Source organism: Papio anubis, chromosome 2 (assembly GCF_008728515.1).
Source record: "Papio anubis isolate 15944 chromosome 2, Panubis1.0, whole genome shotgun sequence".
Classification (NCBI taxonomy): Eukaryota; Metazoa; Chordata; class Mammalia; order Primates; family Cercopithecidae; genus Papio; species Papio anubis.
In genome coordinates, this window is record NC_044977.1 from 95,594,536 (window position 1) to 95,611,357 (window position 16,822).

The 16,822-nt window shown below is 50.6% G+C and overlaps 1 protein-coding gene across 1 annotated transcript; it reads right to left on the reverse strand.

Annotated features, from left to right (window-relative positions):
• Positions 1 to 6,843: 6,843 nt before the first annotated feature.
• CLEC3B (C-type lectin domain family 3 member B) lies at positions 6,844 to 16,606 on the reverse strand. The gene is made up of 3 exons (XM_003894564.2): positions 16,323 to 16,606; positions 11,878 to 11,976; positions 6,844 to 7,387 (listed from the first exon to the last, which is right to left on the reverse strand). The coding sequence occupies exons 1-3, from the start codon at positions 16,429 to 16,431 to the stop codon at positions 6,987 to 6,989; spliced, it is 609 nt and encodes a 202-aa protein (XP_003894613.1). The 5' UTR covers positions 16,432 to 16,606; the 3' UTR covers positions 6,844 to 6,986.
• Between the last annotated feature and the right edge of the window lie 216 nt (positions 16,607 to 16,822).

A 16,822-nucleotide genomic window follows, 5' to 3' on the forward strand; every position in this document is an offset into this window, starting at 1 on the left:
AGAGATTCTGATTTAACCAGTCTAGAGTGCAGCCAGGGTATTTGGTTTTCTAGAAACTACTTCAGGTGATTTTACTGTCTGGCATGGCCTGAGAACCACTGACCTAACTTTCAATTTGGCCAGATCCTTATTAGTTCAGAGCTAACTGCATTGCCAGACTATTTTCCCTAGAGAATTGTCTTTCTTGTATAATAAGGAACTAGGACACAGCTGAGCTCACTGTGGTTTTTTTCCTACCCAGGTAAAGGTCATGCTTTTTGTTATCTCTTATGTAGGGGAGTTTCATTTCTAAAGCTTTTCGTCGGTACTATTGTTCCACGATCTTCATAATTGTGTGCCAAGCAGCAGGGCAGAGCCTTCACACAGGTGTAGTCCACAACAGCAGTGTGAGGGAGGGAACAAGCCCACTTGCCAGATGGGAAAACTGGCTCAGAGAGAGTGATCCTAAGCCTGGGTCACTGTGCTTCCCAGTGGATGATCTGTTCTTCACCTCCCCGTGCACATCTCTCATTACAAAAAGCTGGCCTGGCTTGTGGAAGCAGGGTATGTGGCAGCTCAACAGATGTGGATTCCAGGCGCTTCTTTGCTGCCTTCGCCAATGACCTTGGAGAGAATCATTCATAGGTGATATGAAGTGATACAGTAACCACAGACAAACCAGCCATGACTGATTTGAGAGGCTAAGAAACTGGTCTTCAGCTTTCGTGTCTGTGAACTTGGCTCTACTGCTCTTCCCATTTCAAATCATGCAGATGAAGAAACCACGGTTCAAACAGTGTGACTTCTCCAAGGCCACAAGACTAGAAGGTGGCAGAGCTGGAATCTAAATCTAGAGTTTCTTTCTGACCTAGTGTCACTGCCACTGACAACCTGGTTTAAGAAAACCCTAGAGGTTAGAGAAAGCCCTAGTTTCCTAATTTGCCTTTGGCCCTGTTTGGCTTGCCTGTCCTCATCCAAAAAACATTTTCCTACCATATTGTCCAATTTTCTCAACAGTGCAAACCAGGAGAGCTACTCTCAAAAGCAGCTCCATCCATTTGTCTTTGAGCTCTTTAAAATGCTGAGTGTCCTGTCAGGTGGTAAACAACAACTCAAGAGCAGGCTCCAGGCAGAGTGCTCGCTGCATAGTAGGCACTCAATACTTACCAGGTGTTGATTTGGAGAAACGGTTTGCAAACACCCACTTAATGCTAAAAAAAGTGAGACTTCTGGGCTCATTCTCTAGCAAGGCACGTGACCATAGCTGGTCATTTAGCCTCCCTGTGCCTCAGTTTCTTCTTCTAAAGATTGCATTGGGCCAGACACAGTGGTTCATGCCTGTAATCCCAGCACTTTAGGAGGCCAAGGTGGGCGGATCACCTGAGGTCAGGAGTTCAAGACCAGCCTGCCAACATGGTGAGACCCTGTCTCTACTAAAAATACAAAAATTAGCCACGCATGGTGGAGCACACCTGTAATCCCCGCTACTAGGAAGGCTGAGGCAGGAGAATCCCTTGAAGCCAGGAGGCGGAGGTTGCAGTGAGCAGTGAGCTGAAATCGCATCACTGCACTCCAGCCTGGGCAACAGAGTGAGACTCCATCTCAAAAAAAATAAAAATAAAAATAAAAAAATAAAGATTGCATTGATGTTTCTCCTCTGGCTGTGTTCTCACATTGCATGAAACAACAGTGCCTCCTAGTGGAGAAAAAGGTTAGTTGTTTTGTGGGTTGTGCCATGATTTTCAGCCTGAAAGAAAGATTCATAAACCATGCTCACAAATGAGTCACCCATGAAACAGGTGAGGTAGAGCCTACCATTAGGCCTCAGAATAACCCTAGAAAATCTGAGTGGAAAATGTGTTTTTACAGGATGCTGTACCACCAATCGCAAATACACATCAATATACACCACTATCAACTCTCCTTTACAAATCTTTCACAATCGCATCAAGAAAATCTGAAAACTTTCTTCAAGATCCAGGAAGGACTTGATTTATATAGCAGATGGCATGTGGGCTTTGGAACGCAACAGACCTGTGCTGAAATTCCAGGCCCGTCACTAAATGTTCTCACAAAAGTTATCTTTATACTTCATTTTCCTCAATTATGAAATAAGTTTAGTAATACCTCCCTCCTAGGTTTATGAATATTAAATATTGCCCAGCTCATGGTGAGGGGCTTTGGGGTCAGTGCAAACGTTGTTAGCTTTGTTTTTATTAATGTCTCCTTTTTATCTGTGCAAAGCCAAAATCAAAGGAAAAAGTGTCACCTGGGGGTCTAAGGCATTAGGGCCACACCAGCAGAGCAGTGTTTTCAGATGAGGCAAAGAAGTGCATGTTTGTGCATGGAAGAGAAGATCGTTTTCCATGGGCCAGCTCTAACCAAGGCCTGAACCAGCCTTTCTCTCCCATACAACTAGTGGTTATGCAGCAAAGGTCATGGGTGGGAGAGACATAGGGGACTTATGGAAACAGTAAGAATGTTATTTGCAATGGTTCAAACAGGAGACTTGAGCCCCACAGCAATGGAATTGGAGGAGCGTGAACAGATCAGAGAGTTCCTTGGGAAGCAAAAATCATAGAGTCCTGGTAATTACTTGGATCTCAAGTGTCTTAAGACAGACAATGAGTCACCTACGATGCCCCACAGGTTTGGGGCTTGGGTAACTGGGTAGGTGACGATCTTCACAGAGATGGTAAACTAAGGAATAGGAGCAGACTTGAGTGGAAGGACACTGAGTTCTCTTTTGGACATGTTGACATAGGTGCCTAAGGGCTTCTAGGTGGTGATGTCTACCAGGCATCCTAAGATAATACACATTTTGGGATTAAAGAGATAGCAAATATTGAAGTAGTCACTGCAGACAATGAGATAAAAGCAGGAGTCTGCAGGGGACAGGCCTTGCATGAGCCAGAGGAAGCAGCCACCATTTCCATCCACCTAGAGCGCTTTCTTGGCACAGGCACGGTGGCTCAAGCCTATAATCCCAGCACTTTGGGAGGCCAAAGGCGGGTGGATCACGAGGTGGAGATGAGAGACCATCCCTGGCCTGTAGGTGAAACCCGTCTCTACTAAAAATACAAAAAATAGCCAGAAGGGCCGAGGAATTGGGCGAGAGCCTGCTCAGTCCCAGCTACTCCTTCCCGGAGGCTGGTAAGGAGAATATGGCGTGGGGAAAACCAGGAGGTGGGCTACAGTGAGCAGATGGCACAGCCACCTGCACTCCAGCCTGGGCGACACAAAAAGCGAGACTCCGTCTCAAAAAAAAAAACAAAAAAAAAAAATGAAAACACTTAACTGGAAAGGATTCTACAAAACATTCCTGAGAACAGAGCATACAATCTTGAACTCAGGGGTCTTACAGATTATCTAATCCAAACCTCATTTTGTGGGTGAAGAAACTGGGGGCCAAGATGTCCCACAGGCCTTCTCCAGGGTCCCACAGCCAGTACTGCCAGGACCAGCCCCAGGTCACCCATGCACCCCTTTCTCCACACGGAGGGTATCCATCTGTACTTCCTCCTTTCAGCTCTCCCTCCCCTTGGCTGGGATGGGCTAGGGTGAGGAAGGGTGAAGGAATGACCAGAAGGGAAAGGAGGAACAGGAACAGGCACGGCAGAGGTGGTGGGGCGAGGAGAAGAGAGTAAAACAGCCAGGTCTGTGCACATGGCTCCCACGCACTAGTGAAGACCGAGCTCACAGAAGGATCCTTCCCAGAAACCACCTCCTGCTTGGCTGTCTTCACAGATGCCGAGGGCAGCACTGTTCTCCAAGAAAGGGCTTAGGCCAGTGCCCCTCCCACTTAGTTTTCTAGCATTCCCCTAACACAATTATCGTTAGCACAATTGATCAAAGTATCACAGGTCTAGGACATATTTTTATAAGTATAATTAAACAATACTCTTAATCAGATGAATAGAGTTCTTAAAAATTGGATCACATATCCAGCAGAATACAGCAGGATTCAGCATCAATAAGGTTCCTATTTTTCACTTTTAGAGTTGTTAATGTTGAGAAACTTTGTTCAAATAAGTAAGTTGGTAAGACTGAAAGGAATTTTGTTATAGCAGTGTCACTTAGTACTTGAGCTTCCAAGGTAAAAGTCAAAAGTGTTCTGTCGGGAGGGAGAGCATTAGGCCAAATACCTAATGCATGTGGGGCTTAAAACCTAGATGACGGGTTGATAGGTGCAGCAAACCACCGTGGCACATGTATACCTATGTAACAAACCTGCACGTTCTGCACATGTAACCCAGAACTTAAAGTAAAATAAAATAAATTGTTAAAAAGAAAAAAGTGTTCTGTCATTGGAAATTACTTTATATGGTCTATCAGCTGAGAACTTGATTAAGCTCATCTCGGAGGTTAAAGGCAAAGGATTGGAAACCACTAAGTTTGTAAAAGGATTTTTCACACGGCCTTTTACTTAACACCTAAACCAATATTTCAAGTTGTCTTTTGCTTGGCATCCCCAAGATTTTTTACACACCAGGGCACACCCCATGGTAAGAGCAGGAAGGGTGAAGAGCCGGCCTTTCTTTTGCAAAAGGGAAAAGGGCAATTGCAAAAAAGGAGGTGGGAAAGAAAGCCTGCTCCCTAGGCCTGCGCCAAGGTAGCTCAATTCTAGTAAAGAGTAATTGAAAGGAAAAGAATAATAGAAACTGAGTCACGTACAACGATCATTTTTTTGTATAACCCCTGGGAAATGCCCCAAACTGTGTACCTCTGAGGCAGGGCAGGGACTAGTGAGATGAGTGAGGCATTCACCTGGGGCACAAAATTTAGGCGGATACCAACACTCAGTAAGCAAGAGAAATAATATTTGAATGCAAGGTTTTTTTTAATCAAAATTAATATCCAAAAATGGTGAACAACACGTCAGGTTTTTAAATGAAGACAAGATTGGAGGACAGGTATACTCGATTTGAAGTACACAGGTCTCAGCAGCCCAGATGTAAACACATGGGAGGGAAATGAAAGATGGGTGATGATACTCTTGCCCATACTGCCACCTGCTGCTGGAAGTGGAAAATGCCGACTGTCCTCCCAAAGAGCATCACAGCAGTCCGCCAGGTTCCACACTCACATGCAGAGGCATGGGTGCCCTCTTGTGGGCAGCCATCCAGTTCTGGAACTTTAAAAAACCCCTATTCAGCCGTGCCCGGTGGTGGTTCACGCCTGTAATCCCAGCACTTTGGGAGGCTGAGGCGGGCAGATCACAAGGTCAGGAGATCAAGACCATCCTGGATAACACGCTGAAACCCCGTCTCTACTAAAAATACAAAAAATTAGCTGGGTGTGGTGGTGGGCACCTGTAGTCCCAGCTGCTTGGCAGGCTGAGCCAGGAGAATGGCGTGAACCCAGGAGGCGGAGCTTGCAGTGAGCCGAGATCGCGCCACTGCACTCCAGTCTGGGCAAGAGAGGGAGACTCCGTCTCAAAAAACAAAAAAACGAAAAAGAACAACAACGACAAAAACCCTGTTCACCTATATCCCACTAGAAAGCTGAGTAGGGGATGAAAAGAATCCGAGACTCGGAGTTACAAGATGTAGATTTCAGTCTAAGCGTGGCCTCTCACTTGCTGAGGGGTCTGCAGCATATACCACACCACACCACTCTTCTGAATCAGTTTCTGGACTTATGCCAATGGATCTCATCACCTCCTGCAACAACTGTTGAATTTCAAGAGGTGCTTTCTGTGACAATGAGGAAGAGGCTGCCTGGCATGAAGTATGTACATAGTTCTCTGTAAGCTGCCTCCCCCAACCACCCCATCCCAATCGATGAAATCAAACTATCATCCACTTATTATTATTGAAGGCAAGACACACTAGAAGACAACCAGAGAGAAAAAGGTACTGCAGAAGCCCAGACAGTGGAGCACTGGCCATGGCTGAAGGCTAAGGAAGACTCCCCCAGGAGGGGTCACTAGAGCTGGGCCTACGATGGGTGGGTGGGCTAGGTCAGGCCAAGAGCTGGCCAACAGCCTCTGAGGACCACTGGGCCACTTCTCTGATGTTTTATTTCAGGGATGTTCCGGCCACATGAAGCATGCATTGCAGGGGTGGTGGGAAGGCCAAGGTCTGGAAACAGCCCTGGGTTAAATCCTGGCCCTGCTACTTACTAGCTTCAGGACCAGTGAAAGTCACCAAACCTCCCCGACGACTCACTTTGCTTATTTTAAATGGTGATAACAACACAGCTTTTCCTGGGTGGATCAGGTGAAATAAAACAACGTATTTAAAGTGCTTGCACCTGGACCCCTGAGCAGCTTTCCGTGAAGGTTGGGAAGGAAAAAGTCTCATGGGTGGGACAGTGCTGGCTGTGGTATTTGGCTCCCGGGATGTGCTGAGGAAGAAGGGGAACGCCCATCTCCCCTGTGGGCAGGCCCTGCTCCCCACTCCCGGCCGACCCCATAGCAAGACTCAGCATGTCAGTGTCTCCCAGAAATAGATCTACAGCAGGAGGGGTCAGCGGTGGGGCATCCCCCTAGAAATGGGGCAGGGCGTGGGGGCGATGCTGGATTCCAGCAGATGGAAATGATTCTACAAAAAGAAGCCTGCAGCTTTGAATAGGGCCGTAACGTAAATAAAATATCGTGTCAGTGTTCGTTTCCTGGCTTTGGTAACCGTGCTGTGCTTAGCAGCAGACCCGGGCGTTTTCATCTCCCTATTCTTTCCCGCTTTCCTCTCCTCAGTCCTCCGCTCATTCCCACCCTCCTGTGGCATGAAGTGCGTGTGGCTCCGCTCGCCCTCCTTCACCGCCTCCGTTCTCGCCTCCTTCACCACGGAGGGAATTTTCAGGCCTGCTCCTGGGGCCTCCTCCCCGCCCCACGGACCCAGCACAGACTGCAGCACCTCTTCCCTCCGCGAAGCTGCACCAACTTTATTTGCAAAAAGAGGCTCCAAGCGAACGGAGGGGATGGGGGCTGCAAGGTCTCCACCCTCCTCCCGGCCTCCCGCGGCCCCCGCCCTCCTCCAGGTCCCCCAAGGCCCCCGCCCCGCCGGTTACACGATCCCGAACTGGCAAATGTAGGGCAGTGGATCGCGGCAGCGCTTGTCGAACCACTTGCCATTGGCCGCGCCTGACAGGACCGCGCAGTTCTCGGTCTTGCCGCCGTCAGGCTGCGCGGTGATCTCGGTCTCCCAGTTCTTGTAGGCGATGCGGGCGCCGGTCATGTCCACCCAGATGCCCTCGGTCGCCATGTCGTTGAGGCCCAGCCAGATCTCGGCCTCGTTGCCCACGCTCTGGCGCAGGTACTCGTACAGGGCGTCATTCTCCGAGCCAGTCTGCGGAGTGCCCAAGGTGCCCCCGCGCGAGATGCAGTCCTCGCTGGCCTCGTGGAAGGTCTTCGCCTGGGTGAAGGCCAGAAAGCATTTCATGTGCACCTTGGTCCCCTTCAGGCAGACTGGGAGGGGGGAGAAATGGCTGTCACCAAAGGTCCCCCTGTTCCCCAGGCAAAGAGCCAACCGCCCAGACCAGGCCCACTATCCTCCATCCCATCCCGTTTATCCCATCAGTCCTGACAGCCCCTAGGCCCAGGCAAAAGGGGTCCTGATGGTGCCTGCACTTTGAGGACCTGGCTGTGGTGGTCACTGCGGTACAGATCCAGATCCCTACTCAGGAGGTCTTGGTGCTCCCCTGGCGGCTGGGAGCAAAGGCAGCCCTTGTGCTACAGAAACACCCAGCCCCAGCTCACACCCCTTCCCAGGCCTCCACCTCAGTCATCTCTGGCCTTTACCCACCCCATCTCCTGGGGTCACAGAGGCTGGCCTTGTGCCTGCACTGCAGCTCAGCTCTCCCTCTGCCCACTTCCTCTTCTCCCCACCCCCCACATGTGTGGCTCCCAGGGCTTGCCCTAACAAATTCACTCTGTCTCAAAGTCAGCTTCCCAGGGAGTCCAGCCACAGCCACCTGCTCTGGTTCTCCTTCCTCCATGCCCCTCCCTAAGATCAAGCAGCATGCAGGGCCAGGGCACCTGCCCACCTATAGCCTAGACCACACTTCAGGTACCCAGGGCCCCAAATCCCTATCCAAACAGCCCAAGCAAGCTTCCAGGGCCTGCCAAGTGCCTTTTGCAGGGTCAGTTCTCCTGAGGGCTGGTAGGGTGGGGCTGGGAGGATAGAGCTGAGACTGCAAGAGACAAGACAGGAAGGGCTGGGCACAGGCTGTGGTCAGGGGCCAGCAATCAGGCAAGGGACTCTGAGGTGTCCACAAATTCTCAGTTTGAGCCTGGCCCCAAAGGTTGTGAGGAAGGCACCTATTTGGTCAAGTTAGGAGGATAGAATCTGTTTTTGTTTTGCAGTTTGCATTGTCAGCTTGATTTCTAGCTGAAATATCTAGACATACTCTGATTTCTCTTGAGGTTGCATAAATCGTTCATCTTTTACTAAAGATTTATGTGGAGAGGAATACCTTGACAGACAAGTGTATGTCTGCATTTGTCCTCTTCCTGGTGACCCCACCACTTTTGGGGAGGTCTGCACTCTCCTCTACCCATTCCCATTCACTCAGTTACTTCCATTTCACTCAACAAATATCGATAGAACAGCATCCCAGTGTCCCCATGGGCATCTGACACCACACCTGACTTTAAACATGGCGCCTGAAGCATTACAGAGGTGTCTACCCACAGACTCTGCCCCAAGTCAGCTGCCCTACCTCGTGCTGTCCTGCAGCTTAGTCAAGTGGCCTTCATTGCCTTTCCTTCCTGCTGGGGACACTGATACGCTACCTAGACCTTTGTTGGGGATGAAGGACTCACTGCCCTGGCTGCCCGGAGTGCTGCAGGAAGACAGTCCTCAGCTCTCAGCCTCCTCCAGGGACTGCCTCAGCAGAAGACAGCCACCTCTTCCAAAGCCGTGCCCCTCCCTAGAGCAGCCTACACCCAAGACTGACCCATAAGCCCCCTTGCCCCAACTCAGGACAGTGCCAAAGGGTCATCTTGTCATCAGGGCTCCCTGTAGTCAGCTGGGGCTTTCATGGCACCACAGTGCAGCTTGACTTCTCCCTCTGCCCACTCCTGCTTCCTTCCATCCCTTCCCTAGCAGGGACTGATCCTGAGGGTGTCCCCTGATAAGCCTCCTGTGGGTTAAACTCCATCTCAGAGTTGCTTCCCAGGACCCTCACCTGAACCTCCCTCCAACACATAGGTAGTCCTCAGTCAATGCTACTTCTCTTGATATTATCATTGCTGCTAACATTTTGTTGTTCTGGTTTGGCTATTCATGATCCTGTCGATTTATGCTAGTCCTCCACGCCTCTGCTCCTGCCCTGCCATCTGCTTGGAATCAACCCTCTTTATCTTCTCTGATTTCTACACATCTTTCAACGGCTCAATTGATTCCATGAATATATTGAGGTTCCCAGGGAGCAGGGCCCTGGCTGGTTCACCTCTGCCTCCTTGTGCCTGGCAGAGATGCTCCTGGTGGGAACCTCCCATGTGTGTGCTGGTTGGAGGAGGGAAAGTTTGCCCCCTGATTCCTTCAACTCTTTGGTTAGGTCAACAGAGCTCTGGAATGCTTTAGGTGGGTTTATTGACAAGGTGATCTTTGGGTTGTGAGGACAATGAACAGGAGAAGGTCCCAAGGAGGCCAGGAGCTTCCTAGAAATCAGCAGACATGGGGGAGGTGCTTTGGGCCTCCATATGTCATGAACTTTTTGCAGGGAGGTCCCCACCTCATCACCTCACCCCAGGTGGCAATTGATGCCTGAGTTACATTGACTTTGCACAGCACAGAGCTTAGACATGAGAGAGACCTTACAGTTTACCCTGCCTACCTTACAGATGAGGAGACTGAGGCTCAGAGTGGCACTGGGCTCATTCTAAACATTCCCTCTATGCCAGGCACTGTTGCCTTCAAATCCCTTCTCTCTTGTCCACCTCCACTATAGAGGCTGGAAAAAGCTACATTCTTGCATTCTCAGATGCTCTTAAAGCTGTAGGTGGCCATATGATAGAGTTCTGGTCAATGAGATGGAAGTGGAAGACTTCTACTTTCCCGATAAATGAGACAGATGTGGTTGGGCTACTCTTCCTCCTTCTCGCCTTGAATGCACTCATGATGGCTGGAGTTGGGACCGCCATCTTGAGACCATGAGGTGAAACTTCTGAACAAAAACTTGTAACTACCTACTTGCAAACTTACTTTTTATTTAAGCCACTGATAGGTTTTCTATTACATGAAATCAAAAACATCTCTGGAGATGCTCCCTTTCTCGAGCACTCTCCTCCTACCTGCCATGCCGAGCAAGCTGTCCAAAGTCACGTGTTTGTCCTTCCTTCAACAGAGATTGACTGGGTGTTTCTATGTGGCAGGCACTATGCTGGGCAGGGTAGTGGGAGAGACAAGGGCAATGAAAAGCAAACATGGCCCCTGTGTTCTCAGGGCTTAATATAGTCTAGTGGAGGCAGCAGACACAAATCAGCAAATGAGTATATCATTACAGACTGCAGTCAATGTGATAAAAGAAAGGACACTGTTCTGGGAGAGCTTATAACTGAGGAACCTGACTGAGATGAGGGCTTAGTGACTCCTGAGAAGGTAATGCTGGAGGCATTTATTAGGTGGATCTTGGGGGAGCAATTCAGGTTGCCCAAACAGCACGTGCAAAGGCCCTGTGGTGGGAGTGCAGAAGGATGGCAGTGTGAATGCTGAAGGAAAGCGTGTGAGTGGGAGGGAGTGTGTAAAACTGCCCAGTGAGAAGGCTTTTGGGGGCTTCTGAGGAGGCAGGAGGGGAAGGGAGGGCCTTGCAGATGTATGGGCCTTGGTCACAAAAGCAACAGGTGAGAGAGTGGCTGTGGACACAGGGTGGTTTATAGATTTGCTGAGGAGTCAAGGTGATTCCCAACTGATAACTTGAGGGACAGCGTAGCAGAACTAAGTGAGGCTCTGCTCCTTTCGGCTGTCACAAGGTCCTCACTTCTCGGTGGAAAATGAGGGTGAGGAGGTAGTAACAGGAACACTGCATGGGTTTGCTGTGAATGAGTTAACGTGCATCAAGTACTCAAACAGTGCCAGAATGTAGTGGGCTCACATGTACATAGTCATCAGTATTGTGAGTCTGTATTCTCCATGGAATGGAAGGTGAGGTCACATAAAGGTAGGTAAATCTGAGGTATGTGGAAAATGCAGATGATATGACCGGAACATGGGGAGTGAGAAACAATAGGCTGCCAGGTAGGCTGGCCAGAGGGCATGACCTTACCATGCACCTGGGCCGTGTTCTTGGTGATTCTGTGCATCCTCCCTCAGCTGGCTAGTGCAGAGCCAGGAACACCAAGGCCCAGCTTGGCACTGGGCAGGCTGCCACCACTCAACTCTTGCTCTGCCACAAGTCAACTAACCAGCCAGGTGAGTATGAGCCGGGTTCAGGACCTGTCTATGCCTCAGTTGCTCCACCTTTAAAATGGAGCTGACAAATCCCACCTCAGCGTAGTTAGGATTAAGAGAGATGGTGTTAGCAAAGCTGCTGACACACAGGAGCGTGGCGCTCCCTGGGGCTGCAGAAGCCAGCTGAGTGAGGGGCTCCTGGGAGCTTTGTTAGGGTGGGCCACTACCTCTGCCCCATCGAGCACTCCGGGGTCACTTCTGGTGGGCAGTAGTGGATTCTTGTTGGAGAACTTTTTGTCCTCTTGGGACATCCTCACTTCCACACCACCCAGCTGTGGCCAGAGATTTGGCCATGCACATCCGGGTGCGTTTTGCAGACATGTGTCAGGGGATCTCCCCGAGAGAAAGAGGTGGGGCTCCCTGAACCTGGTGCCCTCACCCATAGGCCTGGACTAATGGAGCCAGGACCCTGATCCTGACCAGAGGTGAGAAGCGCATAGCTGGCTGTTGGCCTGAGCCCTTCTCTCAGGCACTCCTGCCCAGAGAGGCCACTGCCTGCACTCACCCGTCTGCAAGGCCTGCTGCTCCTTCAGCAGAGCCACCTCCTGGGCCAGGGTGTCCAGACGGCTTTTGAGCTCCTCAAACATCTTTGTGCTCACAACATCTAGGATGAAGCAGGAGGAAATATGTGAGGGTGGGGCAGGGACTGAGCGGGAAGGATCCTACCTTAGCTGCAGAGGGATGAGAGGAAAAGACTCCCCTCAACCTTGATATCTTGGGACACTTTCTCTCTATCCCCACTGGTGGTAGTCTAATTAACCACTTGTGACTTCTGCCGGGGGGTCCATCCTTCACTTGCTCCTGTGCTGCATTTGTTTGGGATTGTTGCTGGGGATCAGATGGGACTGGGGTTAGCAGAGGCTGGGGTGAGGGTGTAGGCACAGGCTTCAGTGGTCCCCCTGCACCCAGCTATCTTCTCAGCTCCAGGGAAGAACACAGCACAGGAAGCAGAACAGGAGCCCTCGAGAGGCCCCCAGGTTCATTTCCCCAGGCTGGAGGCATGCCACACAGACCAGCAGGCAGGCACTCCAGCCCGGGGCACGCATGTGCAGGGCTTGGAGGCCCCACAGACACGCGTGGCCTGGGCAAGCTGCTCTCTGGATTTGGTTTCCTCGTGTGCGAAGTGGATGATGATAGCCCCACCTCCTAGGACTCTGGAGAAGACCAAGAGAAATGAGGCGCAGAGCTGCCCACCTCAGTGCTTGGCTGAGTATGTGCCCACCACAGCTACTAATAAGGTGAGGACAGAAGGAACCCAGGTTTTCCACTCTTACAGAGGCCAGGTTCCAGGCTAAGCTGTTCTACACACCACCCCAGTGATGCTCACAATCAACCCTATGATACAGGTAACACGTCATTCTATACCACCACCATTTCACCACAAGGAAACCCAGGCCGCCCTGAACCAACTGGCCAAGGATGGCAAAGCCAACAGCTGGCAGGGTGGCCTGGAACCCAGGTGCACATGGCTCTGAAGCCATGCTCTTCCCCACCTTCCCCATGGCACACAAACGGATTCCTAACAGGAGCTGTCTTGCTGGCAGCCAGTCATGTAAGAGTCAGCAGGGGCAGGCGGGGAAGCATATTTCTATGTGTGTGTAAGTTGAGGGTGCGGGGAAGCATATTTCTACGTGTGTGTAAGTTTAGAGCTCCTGGGGCGGACCCTGGTCTTTCTGAAACACCAGGGCTTCAGGACAGGCTGCACTCAGCTTGGGGAAGTGGGTGGGGAAACACTTTAATGGTCCATTTGGCTGTGTCTGCATACATTCCACACTCATGAAGACTGAGATCGGAGCCTTCGTCCACCCGTAAGATGCCTTTGCAGAAGAATCACAGGCAAGACACATACTTGTGTATACAGAAATTAGTGATGTAACTTACCGAACAGAAGGAAAAACGCCCTGATGAGCAAGGCAGAAAAGGCAGAGTTTGGGGCTGGCCAACTAGCCTGAGGTCATGTGTGCCTCACACAGGGACTGCCTCAGCCAGTGACAGCAGCACTGTACCCCGTCACGTGATACACCAGCACAGGGTGCCATGTGAGGCTGTGCAAGTGGGCACTGAAGAAGGGCATTCCACTGAGGGACACATGAAGGCCCATTTGTCTCCTAAGCCTTGCCCTGGCTAGACCGGGTCAGACCAGAAAAAGGGATGCCTTTCTATAATTTGTCAGTTTAGAGGAGGTACCTTTTGTAATTTGCACCAAGGTACCTATATGTGCAAAGTTTCCTCCAGGGACTGTCCAAGGAACAGGAAGCTACTCTCATTAGGCTCCACCTGAGGAAGCTGTGGGAGTAGGTGTCTCTACAGCCCCGGGCAGAGTTAGGAGGCCTTTGTACTGGCCCACTCAGGTTCCCTCTGTGTGGTGTTGCAATGGATGCCCTCCAGGTTCCCCCATTCCCTGTTCTAAAGGCCTGTGACTCTTATGAGGCCATCCTTCCCTCCGGAGCTTCCCTGTCAGGTGTGACCATGTGGCCCCGCGAACAGATGAGCTCCCAGAAGTACTCTAGGCTCCCCGCTTCTCACCCACCCTGAGGGCCAGGACAAGGACTTAGTATATGCTGGAATTCCCTTCCTTTGCCAGTCCTGCCACTTGCTCTCTCCCTCTTGGTCCTGGCGCCAACTGGTCTCCTCTGGCATGACCGTCCCTTCTGTGGACTTTCTCCCCTACTTTTGGGCACCAGCGCTGCAACTAGATTGCTCCTGGGATTCTCATTCCTGGCTGCTCCTAGGAATCCCTGAAGACCTGTGGAAAAGGCAGATGCTAAATTCACCAAGACCCCTAAACCAGCATTTCCAGGGGTGGGGCCCAAGCACCTGAATTCTTAATTTTTATTTTATTGATTGATTTATTTTTGAGATGGAGTCTTACTTACTCTGTCACCCAGGCTGGAGTGCAGTGGTGCAACCTCGGCCCATTGCAACCTCGGCTTCCCAGGTTCAAGCAATTCTCCTGCCTCAGCCTCCCGAGTAGCTGGGACTACACATGCGCACTACCGCATTCAGCTAATTTTTGTATTTTTAGTAGAGACAGGGTTTCGCCATATTGGCCAGACTCGTCTTGAACTCCTGGCCTCAAGTGATCCTCCTGCCTTGGCCTCCTAAAGTGCTGGGATAACAGGCTTAAGCCACCGCGCCTAGCCAAGGCACCTGGATTCTAATGTATCTCCCAGATGATGTTGATGCCTGAGTGAGAACCACCATGGTTCATGTCTTAAGAGCAGGGACCATGTTTCTCTGCTGTGTGCCCAGCATATAGACTGGTCCCTACGTGGAGAAAGAGCTCCATAAGTGCCTGCCATGTAGGTGGGTGGGAGACGGCCATGGGTTTCAGCGAGAGGTAGGGCCTGGGTGGCCTGGGTTCTGTTGGCCTATAGCCTGGAACTCCAGGGGCCCCTTCTATGGAGACTACATAGGGTCAGGGTTCAAGTGTGACAGCTGGAGAGAACCAAGGCATCACGTGCTCTGACCCTCTTTTTCTTTTTTTTAAAACATGAGTGAATACAAGATTTATATAATTATATTAATACTGAATCTTTAGTAAACTTGAGAAGCTGGCAGTGGTTTTCCACATTCAAAAATTCTATGAGTTGCCTTTGGAGTTGCTTCTTTTACAAAGGCTGTCCCTTCGTGGCGATTTTGGCTGATGCTCATAGATATAACCATGTACGGTATTGTCTTCTCTTTTTAAATGAACATTTTATGGAAGGTAATACACACACATAATTTTTTAAAAACCAAACAGTTCAAAAAGCTGGTTTCTTTCCCAATTGAGGCTGCCCCCAGCCCCTGGTTTTTCTTCCCAGAGGTAATGACTGTTACTCACTCTTGTGGATCCTTCCAGAAAGAACTTATGCATATGCAAGTAAAAATTCTCATATAAATCCCTTTTTCAAAGCAAGTGTCAGCATCACATCCATTCTCTTTTGAACGTTTCTTTGTTCACTTTGTAAACTGAATCTTGAAGATGATTTTTTATCAGCAGCCAGATTTGCCCCATTCTTTGTCACAGTGTTGTGGGGCCCCATGGCCCCGATGTCCCTTTATGCACTGCATTAGTTCCTGGCCAGTAGGCAACTGTCCATTTATGAAGAGCCCCGGGAGGGCCTGAGAGAGGCTCCCATAGCCCCTTCTTTCCTTTTCTGTGCCCTTGGTCCTAGCTGCTTGTTTCTCTGCCTCAGTCCCCACCCTCATCCCCTTGGACTCTCTTCTAGCCTCTGCTCCCCGTGGGGGTGACAGCCCAGTCCATTGCCATGGCATTCCGCCGATGTTGTCTCAACACAGCCTGGGGTGACCTCATTGCAGGCGGGGCTGCAAGGGCAGGTCTTGCTGTAGCTAAAGCAACGGAGGGACACCCCAATCCCCAGAGGCTACAGAGGAGAGCAAAGCTGCTTCTGGTGGAGTAGTCTGAGTTACATTTTTATTTCCTGAAGGCTGTGATACGCTACGAAAATGATCATTCATTTCTTCCTTTTCTTTTCCCTGTGCATCAAGCAACAAGTGAGGTGCCTTTATATATTTTGTATCATCAAATCTTCATGAGAAGTCTTTGAACAAATACCACTGTCCCCATTTTACAGTTGAGAAAACAGTTTGGAAGACTCCATAGCCCAGCCTGTGCAGCTCTCCCTGGTAAGGGCTGAGCACCTCCAGACTCCCAGGCCAAAGGTTTGGTTTCTTTAAAATATTGGGGATGAGGGGAGAAGAGCAGAGCAAAGATCAGTTTGGATGATCTGGAAGGTTCTTCCCAACTCTAAGGGTCAGGGATTCTTATGATTCTGACAACCAACTCTGTTATGAGAGAACTCCCCCAAGCTCCAAAACCTACTTTACTCAAGTTCCCTAGATGACTCACAAAGGAGGAAAATGAAGGAAAGGAGCAGAGGACACACTAAGGAGAGGGGGGCCTGTTCCCTGGAAGATGGCATAGGGCCCTGTCCCCCTCCTTACCTTTCTTGGCATTTACAACCTTCTTGGGCTTCTGGGTTGGTGGCTCGGTGGTGACCTGGGTCAGGAGGGAGAAGAGGCAGAGGAGGAGGTAGGCCCCCCAGAGCTCCATGCTGCCGTGCCGGCGGGGGCTGCTGCTGCCTGCAGTGGGTCTGGGTCCGAACGCAGTGACAGCCACGGCCCAGGCTGCACGTCTTAAGGCAGCAGCCAAAGGACCTCTGTCCAGGAAACCCTCCCCAACTTGGCTGCAGGCGTGCCAAAAAAATAAAACAAACACAAAAGCCTGCAGAAGGACGAAGGCCTGAGAGCCACAGAGCCTCACTGCCCAGGGAACACCCACGCAGCATCCTGGCCCTGCCTTCTAGAAAGGGGCCCTTATTTCCTAGGATTCTGAGAAACGCACGGTGGTTGTCATCACATCTGTGGAGCAGCTCCCTTGGGTAGGGGCTGAGGCTGGCTGTTCACTGACATTAACTCACAGAGGCTTCACACCCAAACCATAA

What these genes read in the sequence shown, in the direction of transcription:
- CLEC3B (XM_003894564.2), bottom strand. Translation starts at nt 16,431, where the DNA reads ATGGAGCTCTGGGGGGCCTACCTCCTCCTCTGCCTCTTCTCCCTCCTG. An exon ending in GGTTGTAAATGCCAAGAAAG is followed by an intron (nt 11,977 to 16,322) that starts GTAAGGAGGGGG and finishes GCTTCATCCTAG; the next exon opens with ATGTTGTGAGCACAAAGATG. An exon ending in GCAGCAGGCCTTGCAGACGG is followed by an intron (nt 7,388 to 11,877) that starts GTGAGTGCAGGC and finishes CCCCCCTCCCAG; the next exon opens with TCTGCCTGAAGGGGACCAAG.